We start from the raw sequence: 23,167 nt of genomic DNA, 5'->3' as shown, positions 1-23,167 counted from the left end.
AGGAAGAAAAAAGACCTACAAAAATAAAACAATTAACAAAATGGCAATATAAACATAGCTTTTATTGGTGATTACCTTAAATGTAAATGGATTAAATGCATCAACCAAAAGACATAGACTGGCTGAATGGATACAAAAATAAGACCTGTATATATGCTGTCTACAAGATACCCACTTCAGACCTAGGGACACATACAGACTGAAAATGAGGGGATGGAAAAAGATATTCCATGCAAATGGAAATCAAAAGAAAGCTGGAGTAGCAATATTCGTATCAGATAAAATAGACTTTAAAATAAAGAATGTTACAAGAGACAAGGAAGGACACTCCATAATGATCAAGGGATCAATCCAAGAAGAAGATAGAATAATTGTAAATATATATACACCCAGCATAGGAGCACCTCAATATACAAGGCAAATGCTAAAAGCCATAAAAGAAGAAATCCACAGTAACACAATAATAGGGGGGGCTTTAACACCCCACTTGCATCAATGGACAGGTCATCCAGACAGAAAATCAATAAGGAAACACAGGCCTTAAATGACACATTGGACCAGAAGGACTTAATTTATAGAACACTCCATCTGAAAGCAGCAGAATACACTTTCCTCTCAAGTGCACATGGAACGTTCTCCAGGATAGATCACATCTTAGGCCACAAATCAAGCCTTGGTAAAATTTAAGAAAAATGACATATCAAGCATCTTTTCTGACCATGATGCTATGAGATTACAAATCAAATATAGGAAAGAAAAAAAAAACTGTAAAAAGCACAAACACGTGGAGGCTAAAAAATATGTTATGAAGCAACCAATGGATCACTGAAGAAATCAAAGAGGACATCAAAAAATACCTAGAGAAAAATGACGACAACGAAAACATGACTACCCAAAACCTATGGGACACAGCAAAAACAGATCTAAGAGGGAAGTTTATAGCAACACAATCTTACCTCTGGAAACAAGAAAAATCTCAAACAACCTAACCTTACACATAAAGCAAGTACAGAAAGAAGAACAAACGAAAGTGAAAGTTAGTAGAAGCAAAGAAATCATAAGATCAGAGCAGAAATTAATGAAATAGAGGTGAAGAAAACAATGGAAAAGATCAATGAAATTAAAAGCTGGCTCTCTGAAAAGATAAACAAAATTCAGCCAGACTCATCAAGAAAAAGAGGGAAAGGGCTCAAATGAATAGAATTAGAAATGAAAAAGGAGAAGTTAAAACTGACATCACAGAAATACAAATGATCATAAGAGAATTCACAAGCAACTATATGCCAATAAATGGACAACCTGGAAGAAATGGACAAATTCTTAGAAAGGTACAATCTCCCAAGTGTGCACTGGGAAGAGATAGAAAATATGAACAGACCAACCACAAGCACTGAAATTGAAATTGTGATTAAAGAATTCCCAACAAACAAAAGTCTAGGACCAGATGTATTCACAGACAAATTCCATCAAACATTTAGGGAAGAATTAACACCTGTCCTTCTGAAACTCTATCATAAATTTTCAGAGGCAGGGATACCCCCAAGCTCATTCTATGAGGCCACTATCACTCTGATACCAAAACCAGACAGAGATACCACAAAAAGGAAAATTACAGGCCAATATCACTGATGAACATAAATGCAAAAATACTCAACAAAGTACTAGCCAGCCAAATCCACAATACATTAAAAGGGTCATACACCAGGCTTCCCTGGTGGCGCAGTGGTTGAGAGTCCGCCTGACGATGTAGGGGACGCAGGTTCATGCCCCAGTCCGGGAAGATCCCACACACCGCAGAGTGGCTGGGCCTGTGAGCCATGGCTGCTGAGCCTGCACGTCCGGAGCCTGTGCTCCACAATGGGATAGGCCACAAGAGTGAGAGGCCCGCATACCGCAAAAAAAAAAAAAAAAAAAAAAAAAAAAAGGTCATACACCATGATCAAGTGGTATTTATCCCAGGGATGCAAGGATTCTTCAATATCTACAAATCAATCAGTGTGATACACCACAACAACAAGTTGATGAAAACCATATCATCTCAATAGATGCAGAAAATGCTTTTGACAAAATTTAATACTATTTATGATAAATAAAAAAACTCTCCAGAAAGTGGTCATAGAGGGAACTTTCCTCAACATAATAAAGGCCATATATGACAAACCCACAGCTGACATCATTCTCAATGGTGAAAAGCTGAAACCATTTCCTCTAAGATCAGGAACAAGACAAGGATGTCCACTCTCACCACTTTTATTCAACATAGTTTTTGGAAGTCCTAGCCAGGCAATCAGAGAAGAAAAAGAAAGAAAAATAATCCAATATGGAAAAGAAGTAAAGCTGTCATTGTTTTCAGATGACATGATACTGTACGTAGAAAATCCTAAAGATGCTACCAGAAAACTACTAGAGCTTGTCAGTGAATTTGGCAAAGTTGCAGGAAACAAAATAACACTCTGAAATCTGTAGCATGTCTATACACTAACAATGAAGGATCAGAAAGACAAATTAAGGAAATAATCCCTTTTACTATCACATCAAAAAGAATAAGATACCTAGGAATAAACCTACCCAAGGAGGCAAAAGACTTGTACTCCAAAATTATAAGATGCAGATGACAAAAAATGAATATGACGTAAACAGCTGGAAAGATATACCACGTTCTTGGATTGGAAGGATCAGTTTGTCAAAATGAACATCTACCCAAGGTCAACTACAGACTCAACACAATCCCTATCAAATTACCACTGGCATTTTTTGCAGGTCTATAAGAAAATATTTTCAAATTTGTATGGAAACACAAAAGACCCCAAATAGCCAAAGGAAGCTTGAGAAAGTAAAATGGAGCTGGAGGCTCTGAATCAGCCTCCCTGACTTCAGACTATACTACAAAGCTACAGTAATCAAAACAGTATGGTATTGGCACCAAAAACAGACTTATAGATCAGTGAAACAGGATAGAAAGCCCAGAAATAAACCCACGCACATATGTTCAATCAATCTACAATAAAGCAGGCAAGAATATACAGCAGAGAGAAGATAGCCTCTTCAAGAAGTGGTGCTGGGAAAACTGGACAGCTACATGTAAAAAAAATGAAATTAGAACACTCCCTAACACAATACACAAAAATAAAATCAAAATGGATTAAAGGCTTAAATGTAAGGCTAGATAGTATAAAACTCTTAGAGGAAAACATAGGCAGAACACACTGTGACATAAATTGCAGGAATATGTTTTATGATCCACCTCCTAGAGTAATGAAAATAAAAACAAGTGGGACCTAATTCAACTTAAAAGCTCTTGCAAAGTAAAGGAAACCATACACAAAATGAAATGACAACCCACAGAATGAGTGAAAATATTTGCAAACGATATGGCTGAAAAGGGACCAATCTCCAAAATATAGAAACAGCTCATGCAGTGCAATATTAAAAAAACAAACAACCAGATCAAAAACTGGGCAGAATATCTAAATAGACATTTCTCCAAAGAAGACATACAGATGGCCAAAAAGCACATGAAAAGATGTTCAACATCGCTAATTATCAGGGAAATGCAAATCAAAACTTCAATGTGGTATCACCTCACACACGTCAGAATGGCCATCCTCAAAACGTTTACAAATAATAAATGCTGGAGAGGGTGTGGAGAAAAGGGAAGCCTCCTACACTGCTGGTGGGAATGTAAATTGGTACAGCCACTATGGAGAACAGTATGGAGGTTCCTTGTGAAACTAAACATAGAGCTACCATCTGATCCACCAATCCCACTCTTGGACATATATCCAGACAAAACTGTAATTTGAAAAGATGCATGCACCCCAACGTTCATTGTAGCACTGTTTACAATAGCCAAGACATGGAATCAATCCAAATGTCCATCAACAGAGGAATGGGTAAAGAAGATGTGGTACATATATACAATGGAATATTTGCCACAAAAAGGAATAAAATAATGCCATTTACAGCAACATGGATGGACCTGGAGATTATCTCATACTAAGTGAAGGAAGTCAGAGAATGACAAATATCATATGATATCAATTATATGTAGAAACTAAAAATATTGATACAAATGAACTTATTTATGAAACAGAAACAGAGTAATAGACTGAGAAAACAAATTTATGGTTACCAAAGGGGTAACATGAGGGGGGAGGGATGAATTAGGAGGTTGGGATTAACACATACACACTACTATATATAAAATAATCAACTAGAACCTACTGTATAGCACAGGGAACTCTACTCAACACTCTGTAATAACCTATATGGGAAAAGAATTTGAAAAAGGATATATGTATATGTATAGCTAAATCACCTTACTGTACACCTGAAACTAACACATTGTAAATCAACTATACTCCAATATAAAATAAAAATTAAAAAAAGAAAAATATAAGGTGATGTAGGAAGTAATGATGTAGAAGTTGCACCAAGTTATCCCAAATATCTAGCTAAGATAATTAATGAAGGTGTCTAAGCTAAACAACAGCTTTTCTACGTAGACAAAACAGCTTTATATTGGAAGACTCTAGGACTTTTATAACTAGAGAGGAGAAGCCAATGCCTGGTTTCAAAGGACAGGTTGACTCTCTTGTTAGGGGCTAATGCAGCTGGTGACTTCAAGTTGAAGCTAATGCTCTTCTACCATTCCCAAAATCCTAGGGCTCTTAAGAATTATGCTAAATCTACTCTGCCTGTGATCTATAAATGGAACAACAAAGCCTGCATGAGAGTACATCTGTTTACAACATAGTTTACTAAATATTTTAAGCTCACTGTTGAGACCTTCTGCTCAAAAAAAAGAGATTCCTTTCAGAATGTTATTGCTCATTGGCAATGCACCTACCTGGTCACCCAAGAGCTTTGATGGAGATGTATAATGAGATTAATGTTATTTTCATGCCTACTAATACAGCATCCATTCTGCAGCCCATGGATCAAGGAGTAATTTTGACTTTCAAGTCTCATTATTTAAGAAATACATTTTGTAAGGCTATAATGCCATAGACAGTGATTCCTACAATAGACCTGGGCAAAGGAAATTGAAAACATTCTGGAAAGGAATCACCATTGTAGATGCCATTAAGAACATTCATTCATGATCCATGGGAAGAGTTCAACATAACATTTTGAGTATGGAAGAAGTTGATTCCAATTCTCATGGATGACTATGAAGGTTTAAATACTTCTAGTAGAGAAAGTAACTGCAGATGTTGTGGAAATAGCAAGAGAACTAGAATTAGAAGGAGAGCCTGAAGATTTGACTAAATTGCTACAATCTCATGATAAAGCTTTAATGAATGAAGAGTTCCTTCTCATGGATGAGCAAAGAAAGTGGTTTCTCGAGATGGAATCTACTTCTGGTGAAAATGCTGTGAAGGTTTTTGAAATGATAACAAAGGACTGAAAATATTCCATAAACTTAGTTGATAAACCAGCAGCAGGATTTGAGATGGTCGACTCCAACTCTGAAAGAAATTCTGTGGGTAAAATGCTATTAAGCAGCATTGCATGCTACAGAGAAATCATAAAAGTCAATCAATGTGGCAAACTTCACCGTTGCCTTATTTTAAGAAACTGCCACAGCCACTCTAGCCTTCAGCAACAACACCCTGACCAGTCAGCAGCTATCAACATCAAGGCAAGACTCTCCATCAGCAAAAATATTATAACTCACTTAAGGTTCATATGATGGTTAGCATTTTTTAGCAATAAAATATTTGATATATACTTTTTTAGACTTAATGCTATTGCACATTTAATAGACTCCAGTACAGTGTAAACATGATTTTTATATTCAATGAGAAACACAAAAATTTGTGTGACTCACTTTATTTGCTTTATTGCTGTTGTCTGGAAGTGAACCTCCAGTATCTCTGAGGTATGCCCATAATTAGAAATGCAAATTGTTGTGCCCCGACCCAGACCTACTAATACCAGAAAGTTTGAGGGGTAGAGTCAGTGAGGAAAGTCTCACAAGAGATTCTGCGCAAGAAAAAGTTTGAAAACCTCTGATGGAGAAACAAAGTAACCAAGTCCACTGGGGAATTAGTATGGCATAACCCTCAAGCTCCTGCACTGAAAAGGTAGGGTTTGGAACTGCACAGGAATACGAAGCCAGGGGAATAAAAATGGAGCCTCTGTTCTTCAAAGGACCCCTAGAGTATTGAAGGCAGAAGTAAACCTGCCAATATGTTTATCTTTCAAAGAAAAGGAAACACAGGGGCAGAGACCAAGATGGCAGAGTAAGAGGATGCCAAACCCCCCATGAACACATCAAAAATACATCTACATGTGAAGCAGTTCTCAATGAAAACTAACTGGAGACTGGTAGAAATAATCTCTTGCAACAAAGGTTGTAAGAAAGAGTCACACAGTGTCAGGTAGAAAGGGAAGAGAAGTTATAAGGTCAGTACCTGTTCCCATGGGAGGGTACTCAGAAGAGGCGGGGAATCCTCCCTGGGAGTGAGTAGTTAGAGCTATATATTGGGTGCCTCAGCCCTGGGGTCTGACAAGGGGAAGACAAAGCCCATGGGATGGTTGGACAGCCAGTGGAATTAACAGGAAGTCTGTAGGAAGTCTGGACTCCATTTGTGAGGAAGGTGTACATTCTTGGTTACTCCTGAAACAAGGTGAAAAGGGTGGATTGAAACTGCACTGGATTCTGGCTGTTTCCTGCAACCACCCCAGTACATGCCCCAGCCTGAGTTGGGTACACTCTGACCTCACTTGCTTCACAGTGCAGCTCCACACTGGGGTAAAGGCTCAGTTTTGAGGGACATAACTGGGTATAGGTGGGAACGGGGAGGGAGCAGCCATTAGTGGTGCTTACCAAGTCAGTACTTTGGAAGTGGTCCCAGACACCAGTGCTGGGACAGCCCATCCCTAGACCCAGGCTGAGTGCTCACACCAGCCCCACCTGCTCTTTGGTGCAGCTCCACACTAGGATGAGGGCTAAAGCAACTGAAGAGAGAGCTTAGTTGTGAAGGAAAAAGGCAGCTCAGTCCCAGTGCAGGATGTGAGCTGAGTGGGGGCAGTCATTTCTGGCCCTTATGGAGGCAGCACATCAGAAGAGGTCCTGGACTCTGACTGGGTCCAGAGGTACCACAGCCCATGCCTAGACCCACAGAGGGCACCTGCTCCAGTCCTTCTTGATGCAGCATTGTTCTCCTCTGGAGTGAGGGTGCTGGTATTAGGAGGGGAAAGAGCATACACATAGAGGGAATGGAGCCAGCTCATACTCGAACCTCAGGGCTTCTGCTCCAGCAACTTGGGACTTGATCCCAGACCCAATAGGGTGGTGCTGACCACTGAGCAGAGGAGAAGCCCTAGATCACACTTGGCTCTGGTCCTAGAAACTTCATCTCCAGACCCATATCCTACCAATGTGTTAGTTTCCAGCACATTCTGGTGAAACACATGACTCATGCTCATGTCCGATCCAGCTCTCCCACTAAAGCCACTGGAAAAATGTAGACTGTATAGGGATGCTCTCACAGAAGGACACTCCTTCAAGACCCCAACAGGTAACTCTTTCACCTAATTTCATAGAGACAGAGAAAGTTAAGCAAAATGAGAAGACAAAGGAATTTGTTTAAACTGAAAGAATAAGAGGAAACCCCTTAAAAAATTAATAAAAGAGAGACAAATAATTTACCAGATAAAGAGTTCAAAGCATAAATAATAAGAATGCTAACTGAAGAAGGGAAAAAAGTAGATGAATACAGTGAGGATTTTAACAAGGAACTAGAAAATATAAAATGAGTCATTCAAAACCAAAGAATACAATAATTGAAATAAAAACCACACTATAAGGAATTAACATCAGACTAGGTGATACAGAAGAACTGACAGTGATCTAGAAGTAGAATAATGGAATTAACTAATCAGAACAGCAAATAGAAAACAAACATAAAAAATAGAACAGTTTAAAGGACCTCTGAGACAATATCACATGTTCCGACATTCACATTATAAGGGTCCCAGAAGGAGAAGAGAGAGAAACTGAATTTGTATTGAAACTGTATTTGATGAAATCATGGCTGAAAACCTCCCAATCCTGAAGAAGGAAACAGATATTCAGGTATAGGAAGCACAGAGGGTTTTAAACAGATGAACCCAAACAGATTCACACTAAACATATAATAATTGAAATGGCAAAAGTTAAAAATAAAGGGGCAATTCTAAAGGCAGCAAGAGAAAAACAAACAGTCATATACAGGGGAACTACCATAAGGTTATCAGCTGATTTTTCTGTAGAAACATTGAATATACCATGTCACTCCCTTCCGGCCTGCAAAGTGCTGAAGGGGAAAAACCTGCAACCTAGGATACTCTACCTAGCAAGAGTATCATTTAGAATAGAAGGAGAGATAAAGAACTTCTTAGACATGCAAAACTACAAAAGTTCATTGACACTAAACCAACCTTAGAAAAAATGATAAAGTGTCTTATGTAAGTGGAAAAGAAAAGGCTATTACGAGAAGTAAGTTGATAGGAAAGGAAAAGCCCCAATAGTAAAGGCAAATTTAGATAAAGGCTGAGGATCAACCGCTAAAATAAACTAGTACAATGATTAAAATACAATTAAAAAATTGTAAAATTAACCATATAATAATCAATAAAGGGACAAACATAAAGATGTAAAATGTGATATCAAAAATACAAAATGTGGGGAATTAAAAATGTAGATCTTTTAGAATATGTTTGAATTTAAATGACTACCAGTTTAAAACTAGTAAATATAGGTCAACATATATGAATCCCATGGTAACCACAAATCAAAAAGCTACCATCATTATATGAAACTAGAAAGGAACACACATATCACTATAAGAAAATCATCAAACTACAAGGAAAGAAACTAAAAGAAGGAAAAAATAGAGAATAACTACAAAATCAACCAAGAAACCATTAACAAAATGGCAATAGGTACATATCTATCAATAATCACTTTAAATGTCAATTGACTAAATGCTCCAATGAAGTACATAGGGTGGCTGTTTGGATAAAAAAACAAGACCCATTTCTGTTTACAGGAGACTCATTTCAGAGGTAGCAACACACACAGACTGAAATTCAGGGAATGAGAAAAGATATTTCATGCAAATGGAAATGACAAGAAAGCTAGGGTATCAATACTCAGATCAAATAGACTACAACAAATCTATAACAAAAGACAAAGGGAATTATATAATGATGAAGGGATCAATACAAGGAGAGTATAACATTCATTAATATATATGCATCTAATACAGGAGCACTAAATATATAAAGCAAATATTAACATACATAAAGTTAGAAATTGATAATGATACAATAATGAGTAGGGGACTTAACACCCCACTTACATCAATGGACAGGTCATCCAAACAAAAAAATCAATTAGGAATCAGTGGTCTTAAATAACATTAGACCACCTGGCCTCAATATTTATACATAGGACATCCCATCCAAAAACAGCAGAATACACACATTATACATAAGTGCTGTGGAACATTCTCCAGGATGGATCATATACTAGGCCAGAAACAAGCCTCAACAAATTTAAGATACTAGAAATCAATTGCCTGAAGAAAAATGGGCAAAGCGCAAACACGTGGAGACTAAACAACATACTACTAAAAAACCAATGAGTCAATGAAGAAATTAAAGAGGAAATCACAAAATACCTTGATATAAGTGAAAATGGAAACACAGCTCTCAAAAATCCATGAAATGCAACAAAAGCAGTCCTACAAGGGAAGTTTATAGCAATACAGGCTTACCTCAAGAAACAAGAAAAATCTCCAATAAACAACCTAACTACCATCTAAAGGAATTAGAAAGAGAAGAACACACAAAACCCAAAGTCAGCAGAATGAAGGAAATGATAAAGATCAGAGAGGAAATGAATAAAATAGAGACCAAACAAAATAATAGAAAAGATCAATTAAACCAAGAGATTTTTTTGAAATGATAAACAAAATTGATAAACCTTTAGTCAGACTCATAAGAAAAAAAGAGCGAGGACCCAAATTAACAGGATAAGAAATAAAAGAGGAGAAATAACAATTGATATCAGAGATACAAAAAAAAAATAAGAATGCTATGAACAGTTATATGCCAACAAATTGGACAACCTAGAGAAATGGACAAATTCCTAGAAACACAACCTTCAAAGACTGAATCAGGAAGAAACAGACAATGTGAATAGACTTATTACTAGTAGTATAATTGAATTTATTAAAAACAAACAAACAACAACAACAAAAAACTCCCAGCAAAGAAAAGTCCAGGCCTGGATGGCTTCACAGGGGGAATTCTACCAAACATATAAAGAAGAACTAATACCTATCCTTTTCAAACTATTCCAAAAATTGAAGAGGAGGGAATACTTGCAAATTCATTCTATGAGGTCAGCATTACCCTGATACCAAAACCAGACAAAGACAGTACAAAAGAAGAAAATTACAAGCCAATATCTCTGATGAATATAGATGCAAAAATTCTCAGCAAAACGATGATACATCATGATCAAGTACGATTTATTCCAGGGATGCAAGGATGGTTCAATACTTGGAAAATCGATGTGATACACCTCATTAACAAAAGGAAGGATAAAAATCACATGATCATCTCAGTAGATGTAGAAAAGGCATTTAACAAAATTCAACATATATTCGTGATAAAAACTATCATCAAAGTTGGTACACAGAAAACATATCTCAACACAATAAAAGCCATTTATGACAAACACACAACTAAAATCATACTTAATGGTGAAAAGCTGAAAGCCTTTCCTCTAAATTCAGGAATAAGACAAGGATGCCCATTCTCACCACTTCAATTTTACATAATACTGTAAGTCCTAGACACAGCAATTAGACAAGGAAAATAAATAAAAGACATCCAAATTGGAAGGGAAGAATTAAAACTGTCACTAGTTGCAGATGATAGGATACTATATATAGAAAACCCAAAAGTCTCCATCAAAACACAATCAGAACTAATAAATGAATTCAGCAAATTTGCAGGATACGAGATTGATATACAGAAATCTGTTGCTTTTCTATACACTAATAATGAACTATCAGAAAGACAAAATTTTAAAAATCCCATTTGAAATTGTATCAAACAGAATAAAGTACCAAGGAATAATTTTTTTTTTTTTTTTGGTGGTACGCGGGCCTCTCACTGTTGTGGCCTCCCCTGTTGCGGAGCACAGGCTCCAGACGCGCAGGCTCAGCAGCCATGGCTCATGGGCCTAGCCGTTCCGCAGCATGTGGGATCTTCCCGGACTGGGGCACGAACCCGTGTCCCCTGCATCGGCAGGCGGACTCTCAACCACTGCGCCACCAGGGAAGCCCCCGAGGAATAAATTTAACCAAGGAGGTGAAAGACATATACTCTGAAAACTATAAAATGTTGAAGGAAATTGAAGAGGATAAAAAGAAATGGAATGATATTCTCTGTTCCTGCATTGGAAGAATTAATACAGTTAAAATATCCATTCTAGCCAAACAATACGGATTTAAGGCAATTCCTATCAAAATACCCATGATATTTTTCACAGAACTAGAACAAATACTCCTAAAATTTATATGTAACCACAAAAGCCTCTCAATTGCCAAAGCAATCTTGTGGGGAAAAAAAAAATAAGAGCAAAGCGGGAGGTATCATATTCTCTAACTATACTAAAAATCCACAGTAATCAAAAGAGCATGGTACTGGCACAAAAACAGACACATAGATCAATTGAACAGAACAGACAGCCCAGAAATAAACCCATGTACTTAAGATCAATTAATCTATGGCAAAGGAGGCAAGAATATACAATGGGGAAAAGACAGCCTCTTTAAGAAGTTGTGCTGGGAAAACCGGAGAGCTACATGTCAAATAATGAAATTAAAACATTTCCTCACACCATATGCAAAAACAAATTCAAAATGGATTAAATACCTCAATGTCTTTAATAATCATAGAACTCCCAGAAGAAAATATAGGCAAAATATTCTTTGACATAAATCATAGCAATATATTTTTTTGGCTCTGTTTCCTCAGGCAAAGGAAACAAAAGCAAAAACAACAAAAAAAATGAAATGGGACCTTTTGCACAGCAAAGGAAAACATTGACAAAATAAAAAGATAACCTTGTAAATGGAAGAACAGGATAGAAAGCCCAGAAATAAACCCACACACTTGTGGTCAATTAATCTATGACAAAAGAGGTAAGAATATACAAAGGAGAAAAGACAGCCTCTTCAATAAGTGGTGCTGGGAAAACTGGACAGCTACATGCAAAAGAATGAAATTAGAACATTCTCTAACACCATACACAAAAATAAACTCAAAATGGATCAAAGACCTAAATGTAAGGCCAGACACTATAAAACTCTCAGAGGAAAACATAGGAAGAACACTCTGACACAAATCACAGCAAGATCTTTTTGGATCCACCTCTTACAGTAATGAAAATAAAAACAAAAATAAACAAGTGGGACCCAATTAAACTTAAAAGCTTCTGCACAGCAAAGGAAACCATAAACAAAATGAAAAGACAACCCACAGAATGGGAGAAAATATTTGCAAACAAAACAACCAACAAAGGATTAATCTCCACAATATACAAACAGCTCATGCAGCTCTATGTCAAAAAAACAAAAAACCCAACCAAAAACTGGGCAGAATATCTAAATAGACATTTCTCCAAAGAAGGCATACAGATGGCCAAAAAGCACATGAAAAGATGTTCAACATCACTAATTATCAGAAAAATGCAAATCAAAACTGCAATGAGGTAACACTCCACACACATCAGAATGGCCATCATCAAAAAGTCCACAAACAGTAAATGCTGGAGAGGGTGTGGAGAAAAGGGGACCCTCTTGCACTGTTGGTGGGAATGTAAATTGGTACAACCACTGTGAAGAACAGTATGGAGGTTCCTTAAACAACTAAAAATAGAACTACCACATGATCTAGTATTCCCACTCCTGGGCATATATCAGGAGAAAACCATAATCTGAAAAGATACCTGCACCCCCAGTGTTCATTGCAGCACTACTTACAATAGCCAAGACATAGAAGCAACCTAAGTGTCCATCGACAGAGGAATAGATAAAGAAGATGTGATACATATATACAATGGAATTTACTCAGCTCTAAAAAAAGAATGAAATAATGCCATTTGCAACAACATGGATGGACCTAGAGATGATCATACTGAGTGAAGTAAGTCAGACACTCATATATCACTCATATGTGGAATCTAATTTTAAAAAATGATACAAATGAACTTATGTACAAAACAGAAACAGTCTTACAGATACCAAAAACAAACTTACGGTTACCAAAGGGGAAACATAGTGGGTGGGATAAATCAGGAGCTTGGGATGAACATACACAGACTACTATAAATAAGATAAATAACCAACAAGGACATAATATAGCACAGGGAACTCAATATTCTGTGATAACCTATAAGAGAAAAGAATCTAAAAAAGAATGAATATATGTATATGTATAACTGAATCACTTTGCTGTACACCTGAAACTAACACAACATTGTAAATCAACTATACTCCAATAAAATTAAAAAACAAACAAAAAATCAAATCAGACCTAATTTAACTTAAAAGTTTTTGCACAGCAAAGGAAACCACTGACAAAACAAAAAGATAATCTAGTGAATGGGAGAAAATATCTGCAAATGTTATGACCAATAAGGGGTAATATGCAAAATACATAAACAGCTCATACAATTCAATTTAAAAAAACAATTTAACAATGGCAGAAGACCTGAATAGACATATTTCCAAAGAAGATATACAGATGGCCAACAGGCACATGGAAAAGATATTCACCATCACTAATCATCAGAGAAATGCAAATCAAAACCACCATGAGATATCACCTCACACCTGTTCAAATGGTTATAATCAAAAAGTCTATAAATGACTAATGTTGGCAAGGATGTGATAAAAGGCAACCCTAGAACACTGTTGGTGGGAATGTAATTGGTACAGCAACTATAGAACATTGTATAGAGGTTCCTCAAAAAACTAAAAATAGAACTACCATAGGATCCAGCAATTCCTTTCCTGGGTATATATCCAAAGAAAGTGAAAACACTAATTTGAAAAGACAGATGCACCCCAAGGCTCATAGCAGCATTATTTTTAGTAGCCAAGATATGGAAGCAACCTATGAGTTCATCAACAGATGAATGGATAAAGAAATGTGATATGTGTATACAAGGGAATATTACCCCAGTCATACAAAAATAAAATGAAATTCTGCCATTTGCAACAGCATGGATGGAGCTAGAGGGTATTATGCTTAGTGAAATAGGTCAAACAGATGCTCTATGCTATCACTTTTATATGGAATCTAAAAAATAAAACAAATGAGTATAACAAAACCAAAACAGACTCACAGATATAGACAACAAACTAGTAGTTACCAGCGAGGAGAGGGAAGGTGGGGGGGGTGGTATAACATAGGGGCATGGGATTAAGAGATCCAAACTACTATGTATAAAATAAATAAGCAACAAGGATGTATTTTACAGCACAGGAAAATACAACCATTATTTTATAATAACTTTAAATGGCATATAATGTATAAAATATTGAATCACTATTGTATAACTAAAACTAATACAATATTTTAAATCAACTATACCAGTAAAATATAACAAGACACATATAGTGTAACAACTCACATTTTCCCCTATGGATTCTCTACTACTAAATATTTCTAAGAACAAGAATTCCACACATACAGGAAAGTATTTGTTATTATTAACTGATAAATAAAAATGAACAAAAGTGGGGAAAAAAAGAAAGGGAAACACAACCTTAGGGCTTGCACAGCCAACTCCTGCCATCAAGAACACCCTAGACAGGAAGGTATTGATAATGGTGCTGGTTAAGTTCTGAGAGCAGAGCAAAGCAAAGCAAAGCATTTTTATGAGTAGACTGCAGGATTCTAGAAGTCTAAGATCTACCCTGGCCCCAGGCACAGGCTGACTCATCCTTGTTCTTCACCCTCGGAGTGAGTGCCATGCTGAGAAGGGCAGGGCTATTTTACTGTCAGCTCCTTGCAGAGAGGGTTATTATCTCCTTACCTGAAGGAAAAGCATGAAGCCTTTAGTTTCCCTACTATGGCCACCTTCCTCAGTTTCTGGGCAAAGGCTTATATGAGGCCAGATCAAATGGCCGGTATTCCAGACAATTTAAAGGCAAAAAAATCTTCTACACTTTACCCAACTTCCTTGTCACAGCTCTTTGGCCCTGACTTTAATATGAATGGTGGGTGACTGCTTATAGTATCTATTTCTCTATCCATCTCTGTAATTCCCAGAAAAACTCAAGACCTGGTTTTGCTCAGGTCTTCAGTATTATATTTACTTTCAGGATGAATGCTTTTCTTTTTAGTTCACCTTTCTTTCTAATTAAACAAAAATAACAACAAAACAGAAAAACAAAAACAAACCCTCTGAATGAAGCACAGAAATGAAATTTGGCCTTTATAGCTTTTCTCTTTCTCCCACTGGATTTTCCAGCTACTAATGATAGTAGTAGTAGTAGGTAAAGGTGTAGGTATAGGAGTAATCGCAAATCCTGTCTCTTTACTTGAAACTGGCACCTCAATTCTTTTCACCCAGGAAAATGGGCAGCTAAACTTCCAGCATGTCACTCTGAGGCTTTTTTTGCCTAAATTATAAGAACACACGTAGCCACAGAGGTTGAGTGTCTGACATCAGCATTCATCAGGACCCATCATTTTACTTCGGCGTTAGCTCCCATGTGATCTTACCTCTCTTGCTCTTTCAGGTTCTCACCTTTACTTTCCTGAACCTTTACTTCACCCTAAGTGGTATCTCTCCATTTAGCCTTGATCTCCCGAGTCTGTCCATCATGCTGTCAATCAGACCATGATTAGGCCACACCAATCCTAAATGAAAAAATCTCTCATGATCCTCAGCTGCTCACTTGCTCCTGATATTCTAATCTCATCATTCACTTCATATTTCCTTTAATATATATCGTTATGCTTCTGTTTCTTTGTTCTTGTTTTCCCTCTGTTTGGAATTCACCTTCCCCACACCTCTACTTGGATAAATTTCTCATCCTTTAATGTTTCATTCAAAGTTCACCTACTCTGTGAAGTCATTCCCTATTCCTTTCTGCATCCTCCCAGAATAGAGCATACTTCCCCTTTGTATGTTCCCTCCACAAATAAATTGTTCCCTCAACAATAAATTGTTCATGACTCTACCATGGCATGACAGGTGGTTAATTGTGTATCCATTTCCCCATTCATCTCCATGATCTCCAATATAAATGTAACCACTCATACTAAAATGCAGCATTTCCTAGAAACTAATAAAGCTGAGACCACTCTGTCTTTCCATGTAGTACAGATAGAAAATAAAAATGTCTCTATAAGGCCCTGGACAAATTTATGAAAGGAAAAGCCACAGATGGGTATCTATGAAAAGAAATTGGGCTGTAACTAAGATTTAGGGATCAAGCCCAGCGAGAGAACCATTTTTCACTCTGGGTTTCTGTGATCTGGATAATGCTGGAGGAACGTGGGTTCCAAACAATTCAGCAATTATTCTGTGCCTAATCAACTAAGTGGTCTAAAGGTGCACAAAATCATTGCCACTGTCAAGGAAGCACATGGCATCTAAACAAAGCCCAAATCCATTTGCGCTAGCCTAACTTTATCATTGAACTCCATTCAGCTGTGGACATGTTTCAAGGCCTCTTTTGTCCATTGGCATGAAACATTAGCTAAGCTGATGTACTGATTCTCAAGGGGGAAAGAACTTTGCTTCTTTCAACAGTATGCCTTGACCCTTTGTTGGCTTGTGTGATTCTGCTTGTGTAATTCTTTTTTATTTGAATTTGAAACATCAAGGGTATGATTAAAAGGCTAGCACTTTATATCTTAACCTTGATTTTACTTCTTAGCCTCTAAGATGATGCCATTATAATAGTTCACTTTGACGCTTCAGTACTGGAAATATTTCTTATCAAATCAGAATAGAATACTTACAACTGAAAATAATGGAAACAAACAAAGAGGATCACAAATAAATTCATGTTTTGAGGATGATCTACAGAATTTGACTCAGGGTTTCAGTTCAGCTCCTAAAGCCAGACCTCCTCCCCGCCCACAACCTCTTGGAAGCTATGCTATTAATGAGTAATTATTTTTTAAAAAAGACTTATGTAGATAACTCTGCCCAGTCCTTTATTCATAAAGGAGTGCAGTGGTGGTGGAGGTGCATTATATTAACAAAATAAGAGGACAGGAATTGTTCCTTTCCTGTGGCAATGTCAGTCTAATTTCCAGAAGTCTTTGGAGGTACTTTAGGTGTCAAAGCAGAATAAGTCAACTTAGCCTGCTTGGATTATTAGCCCCACCAATTAATGAAGCTTTGGAAAATTTTTCATGATTGGTAAGTGCCCTGCTTTATCGTGGGCTTAAATAAAACAACAACAGAAAAATAAATTTCGGTTTCATACTGGTCAAGACTCAACTAAAGTCCCTTGCCTGTTCCAGGTACTGGGGATCTAGAAAGCCTAAAAAGGATTTGGGGTCAGGTTGTGAGCCTCCTCAAAGGTTTAGAAAAACAATATTTTCTAGAAAAGAACTAGTAAAGGAATTCAGCTTCGTTTTGCTGGCTGAATGGAGACCTAATTGCCAACCTCTTCCATAAGCATTTCTCAACTATTCTAACCCACAACAAGCTTTTCTGTCTCTCAAAAACTTTTGCTCTGGGAATTCCCTGGCAGTCCAGTGGTTAGGACTCTGAGCTCTCACTGTGGAGGGCCCAGGTACCATTCCTGATCAAGGAACTAATCCCGCAAGCTGCGCGGTGTGGCCAAAAAACCCCAAAACTTTAGCTCTGAGTCAGTGCCGCATACTTAAATATTGTACTTAATAACTTGAAAACTTCTTGAGGGGATGTCCTACCCAGTCATTAACATAGTACTGAGTTGAGCATTGAACTCAGCCAAGTTGGATTGACTGATTACTTAATTGGTTTTTATAAATGTCAACAGATGTCATCTGTAGAGGGTTACAGGACATGTAGCAAGATGAGAAAACTATAAAATTTGGGGCAAGCAAGTAGAATTCAAATCCCAGCTTACACATCTATATCTTGTGATATTAAGCATACATTACTTCCCCTAAAACTTAGAAACTCAGTTTCTTCATCTTTCAGAGTTGTGCTATATTAAGTGGGATGCTGTTGTTAAATTACAGGATGCTTGGCATATAGGAGGTACTTAACAACTGGGGGCAATGGACCTAAGTTTAAATGTGGGGAACTATATTTATGTATAAGGGGAAAAATGAGTGTTATGGGCTAATGATCTAAACACCTGGTAAAGCAGCTTTCCTAAATAGGTGCCCCCAGGTCTGTTGCAGGTGTGACAGACTTGAAGGCAGGTGAAAGAATTGGGGGACTTCTCAAGGTTCATTTCCACTGTGTTTCCAGGGAACACTCTTGAGTTTATCAGGAGACCAGCTCTCTACAAGGCTACTAAGCAAGTAATTTCTCAGAGTTCCCATGCCCGTAAGCCAAATATTAAACAATCCCATCCCAATGGGACATAAAAATACAATGTAAGAGCTACAGGAAATCAATATCAAAGGAAAATGAATAGGCAAGATCAACAAAAGAAGAAATAAAGCACAAGGAAATCAAACACTTCAATAGGCCCATTTTGCAAAGCATAAAGCAAAACTAGTCGATGACAGAATTTTGTTTTCAAACGCATTAAACTCACTTCCAAACAACTTAATGTAAGGAATAGCCCAGCACTGAGAACGACAAAGAAGACGTCATTTGGCCAGATGGCCTCGTACTATCATCATTCTGTGTTCAGAATGTATCAGAAGCCCACCTGTCTCTGACCACTGCAAGCAAGTGTCTGAGCCTTGCTTTTCTGGATGATGTCACCAGAAGAGTGAGCGAGTTCGTGCAGGTGATCATTTCAGAGAAAGAGAAGTTTTAATCAGCAGGACTGTAGAAGTGAGGGTTGAGGGCTCATTAAAGCTCTCACCCAGCTGACCTTAAAGGCACCGCCAGCTCTCAGCGGGAGGACTAACATCGGCTTCTCTGCCCTGCTCACCGCCCCCCCGCCGCCCCCGTGTTCAGCAGTCTCTTTGCAACCCTACACCTCACTTTTCATCCCAAGCAGGTCTGCCTGCCACTCAGCGGCATCATTAGCTGTAGCTGGGATTAGAACAGAAGTCTTTTCAGGAATCACGGGAGACCCATGACTCAACCACCTGGGGAAAGACATGCGGAGGGAGAGCAGAGGGGGAGGGAGAGGAAGAACAGTGACAATCTCCGCCGCACCACATCAGCCTTACCTTGCAGGAACAGACAGTACACCTGTCTTCTTTCAGAGTCCACACCTGCCCATTGTGCTTCAGTCCTCCTTCATGGGGGCAGTCACCGGAGCAGGAGGGCCCAGAGGGACAGAGGCAGTCGAAGCCCCCTGCCAGGTTGATGCAGGCAGAATCATTCCAGCAGGTATGAGTTCTTAAGGCACATTCATCAATGTCTGCAATGAAGAAAGCATGGAGCTTTAGACTCCAGTCAAGATGATCATTAGAAAATAATCATCACTTATAATAGCATTCGTTAACATTACTGAGTGTTTGCCTTGTGCCCAGTACTGTGCCAAGCTGTTCACGTGCATTATCTCATCTACTCTGCAAGGCAGCTAATGCAGCTGAGCCTCATATAAGTTAAATAACATGTTCGCTGTCAGATAGCTAATAAGTGGCCAGTCTTGGACTCAAACCCACAGCTGTCAGACTCTAATTACTAAACTATCCAGGAGCAACTCTGAACTGCTTTTAGGATATTCTCAAGAACTATACCATCCAGAGGCCATAAATACTGCTAATTCGTTAACAGTATGGATACACCCATGGAGATCTGGGTCTAATAGAAAAGGTGTGAATAGATTAGCCACTGAGTAAGAACAAGTGGGCAATTAGGGCAAAACGAGTGAGCAATTAGGGCAACCCTGAGCCAATTAGGCTGCCCCCAGATCCTGGGGCCAAGGTTGAAAGAAAAGGAAATAATTCTTGGAGGATGCCTTGCCTAATCAAAAACTCACCACCCTAATGGCTAGCAATATTTTTGCTCACACAAGAAAACATCTCAGAGCTAGTTAGGATATGGCATGAATGCTGATGAAAGACACCATATATTTTGCTGTTTTTCATTGACAGCCAAGTATGGAACGAAAACATAAATCCAGTAGCCCTCCCTGACATTCAGGGCTCTGGTGACCTTAACATCTCAAACATATAGCTGTCCAGCCCTGGTTTGAGTCCTTTCCCTGCAGACAATCTATTACTGCACAAGGCAGCCTATTCTATCTTTGAATAACTCTTTCAGAAATGTCTTCCTTTTGAATTATGGTTTTCTCAGGGTATATGCCCAGTAGTGGGATTGCTGGGTTGTATGGTAGTTCTGTTTTTAGTTTTTTAAGGAACCTCCACACCGTTCTCCATAGTGGCTGTATCAATTTACATAATTCAAAAAGAGTCATGTACCACAATGTTCATTGCAGCTCTGTTTACAATAGCCAGGACATGGAAGCAACCTAAGTGTCCATCGACAGATGAATGGATAAAGAAGATGTTGCACATATATATAATGGAATACTACTCAGCCATAAAAAGAAATGAAATTGAGTTATTTGTAATGAGGTGGATGGACCTAGAGTCTGTCATACAGAGTGAAGTAAGTCAGAAAGAGAAAAACAAATACCATATGCTAACACATATATATGGAATCTAAAAAAAGAAAAAAAAAAAGGGTTCTGATGAACCTAGGGGCAGGACAGGAGTAAAGACGCAGACGTAGAGAATGGACTTGAGGACATGGAGAGGGGGAAGGGTAAGCTGAGACAAAGTGAGAGAGTGGCATGGACATATATTCACTACCAAATGTAAAATAGACAGCTAGTGGGAAGCAGCCGCATAGCACAGGGAGATCAGCTTGGTGCTTTGTGACCACCTAGAGGGGTGGGATAGGGAGGGTGGGATGCAAGAGGGAGGAGGGGATAGGGAGGATAGGGGGATAGGGAGGGGATAGGGAGGGGATAGGGATAGGGAGGGTGGGACGCAAGAGGGAGGAGTTATGGGGATATAAGTATATGTATAGCTGATTCACTTTGTTATAAAGCAGAAAGTAACACACCACTGTAAAGCAATTATACTCCAATAAAGATGTTAAAAAAAAAAAGAAATGTCTTCCTTACATTGAAATAAAATATATTATCTAGTAACTTCTATGTAGGTACTAGTTCTGAGGTCACTCAAGCAAAGTCTACTTGATTTTTCTTATGACAATTTTTAAGGTATTTAAAAACATTAGCCATTTGTCTATCATGTCATTTGTCTTCTCCTCTGATTAATCTACTGCCAAGTCCTTCAAACATCTTTCAGGTGACAATGTTGAGTTCAACACATTTTTACCAAAAGTCTGCCATGCACCAGGGTTCTTTGCACACTGGTACTATAAATGTTGGTAACAACTTATAAGACACTGTCCTCATGAAGGTGATAAAGGAGGAACACAGCAGTATATATATATAACTGTTGGTAGGCTACTGAATGGTAGGCTTGACTCCTATGGTAGGTGAGAATAGGAACAGTATAAATTAACTTACTCTTCATCCTAAAATTCATGTTAAATATGTATAAAATTGTAGGCATTTGTTTAAGAATTATGGAACTAAATTACAGAAAAAATAATTTAAGTGCCATTTCCCCCTAAAGTGTTCAAAGGCATAATATCAATTTTACTAATATATATATATATATATATATATATATATATATAATACTATATACATAGTTTCAAAGTTTTTCACAGTTCTTTTTCACAAGTCATGTCATATAATTGCAGGATAGGAATAGTTATTTTCAGTTTACAAAAGAAGAAACTAAGTTACAGAGATGGCTAAGTGGTCACACAGCTAGTATCTGTTAGAGCAAAGACTGTGTCCTGGGCCTTCTGAAAGGTGCACTGGAGTTCTTTCCACTATACTGTGCCAATTCAAGGTCTAAAGTCTTCTTTCAGCATACTAGAATATTCTGTGGTTTTATATACTTTCAACTAATTTGCCCTCTAGATATTGCAACTCATTTTCAAAGATAAAATATTACATGGATCCTCTTCAGCATTTTTAGCTGAAATTCTGAGAATGATACGATATGATTACTCAGTCAAAGTTTGCTAGAATTTAAAACTATTTTGACTTAAAAATAATGGAAACAAATGACCTATCTTCCCTTACTGACTGCATGCACTGACCTATCTTCCCTTACTGACTGAATGCACTATATTGGTATAAAACTTGGCTTCACAGCTGTGGTACAAAGCAGAAGATGTTAAGGAATTCCAACAATATTTCTAAGACCTAGTTCATTATAAGATTTATTTTTTTTGTCTTTGTTCTACCAATTGTAGCCTCAGTCAAGACATTTAGTTAATGAATAATTATTCCTCCTTTGAAAACTGTGGAAATGATCCCAAATTATGCTATCTAGATTCCAAGTCAACTACAATCAGACCTCAATTACTTCCTCATCATTCCTGGTCAACACATACGACCATATGGTGCTTCCGCCTAGAAGCCTCTCTCATCTTCCCAGCCTTCTTCCTCTACTCCAATTCTTCCCAACAAAAAGTAGCATTGAATGCGAGCATCAGGAGGTCACTCACGTTCGAAACTCTTCCACTTAATTGAGTGCTTACTATGTACCAGTCATTTTGCACATCACACTGTATGTCCTTGGTCACATTATTAAGTCTCTCTGACCCTCAGTTATCAGCTGTATAAAACCATACCCACCTAATCTATTGTCTTTTGAAAATAAAACCAGATAACATAATAAGTACTCAAAAATATTTGTTTCTTGATTTAATGAATGTGAATGATTAAGATCAAGTTCAAGCCCTACCTCCTCAGTTAAGCATCTCCCAATATGATGCCAGTTTATAGTAATTATTCACCTTCTCTGAACACTCATTTCAATGACAGTTGGTGGTACATGGCTTACTGTTTAGGTATATGCTATCTTGGAACAATACTAAAGTGGTATGTTTGCATTATTCTCACTTCTC

The 23,167-nt window shown here is 37.8% G+C and overlaps 1 protein-coding gene across 3 annotated transcripts in view; it reads right to left on the bottom strand.

The window, feature by feature from the left end:
• The window catches only part of NELL1 (neural EGFL like 1), a gene marked incomplete at both ends in the record, with an annotated part of 886,110 nt that overhangs the window by 27,370 nt on the left and 835,573 nt on the right, over positions 1 to 23,167 (bottom strand). For all 3 annotated transcript variants that reach the window (XM_079707393.1, XM_079707394.1, XM_079707395.1), the window contains one exon: positions 19,387 to 19,580. In XM_079707393.1, coding sequence (XP_079563519.1) covers positions 19,387 to 19,580 — 194 coding nt within the window. The remainder of the gene's footprint in view (positions 1 to 19,386; positions 19,581 to 23,167) is intronic.

This window comes from Hyperoodon ampullatus (assembly GCF_949752795.1).
Source record: "Hyperoodon ampullatus genome assembly, chromosome: 7".
NCBI classification, from domain to species: domain Eukaryota; kingdom Metazoa; phylum Chordata; class Mammalia; order Artiodactyla; family Ziphiidae; genus Hyperoodon; species Hyperoodon ampullatus.
The sequence above is the reverse complement of the archived record's forward strand: the minus strand, read 5'-3'. Positions and strand labels throughout refer to the sequence as shown.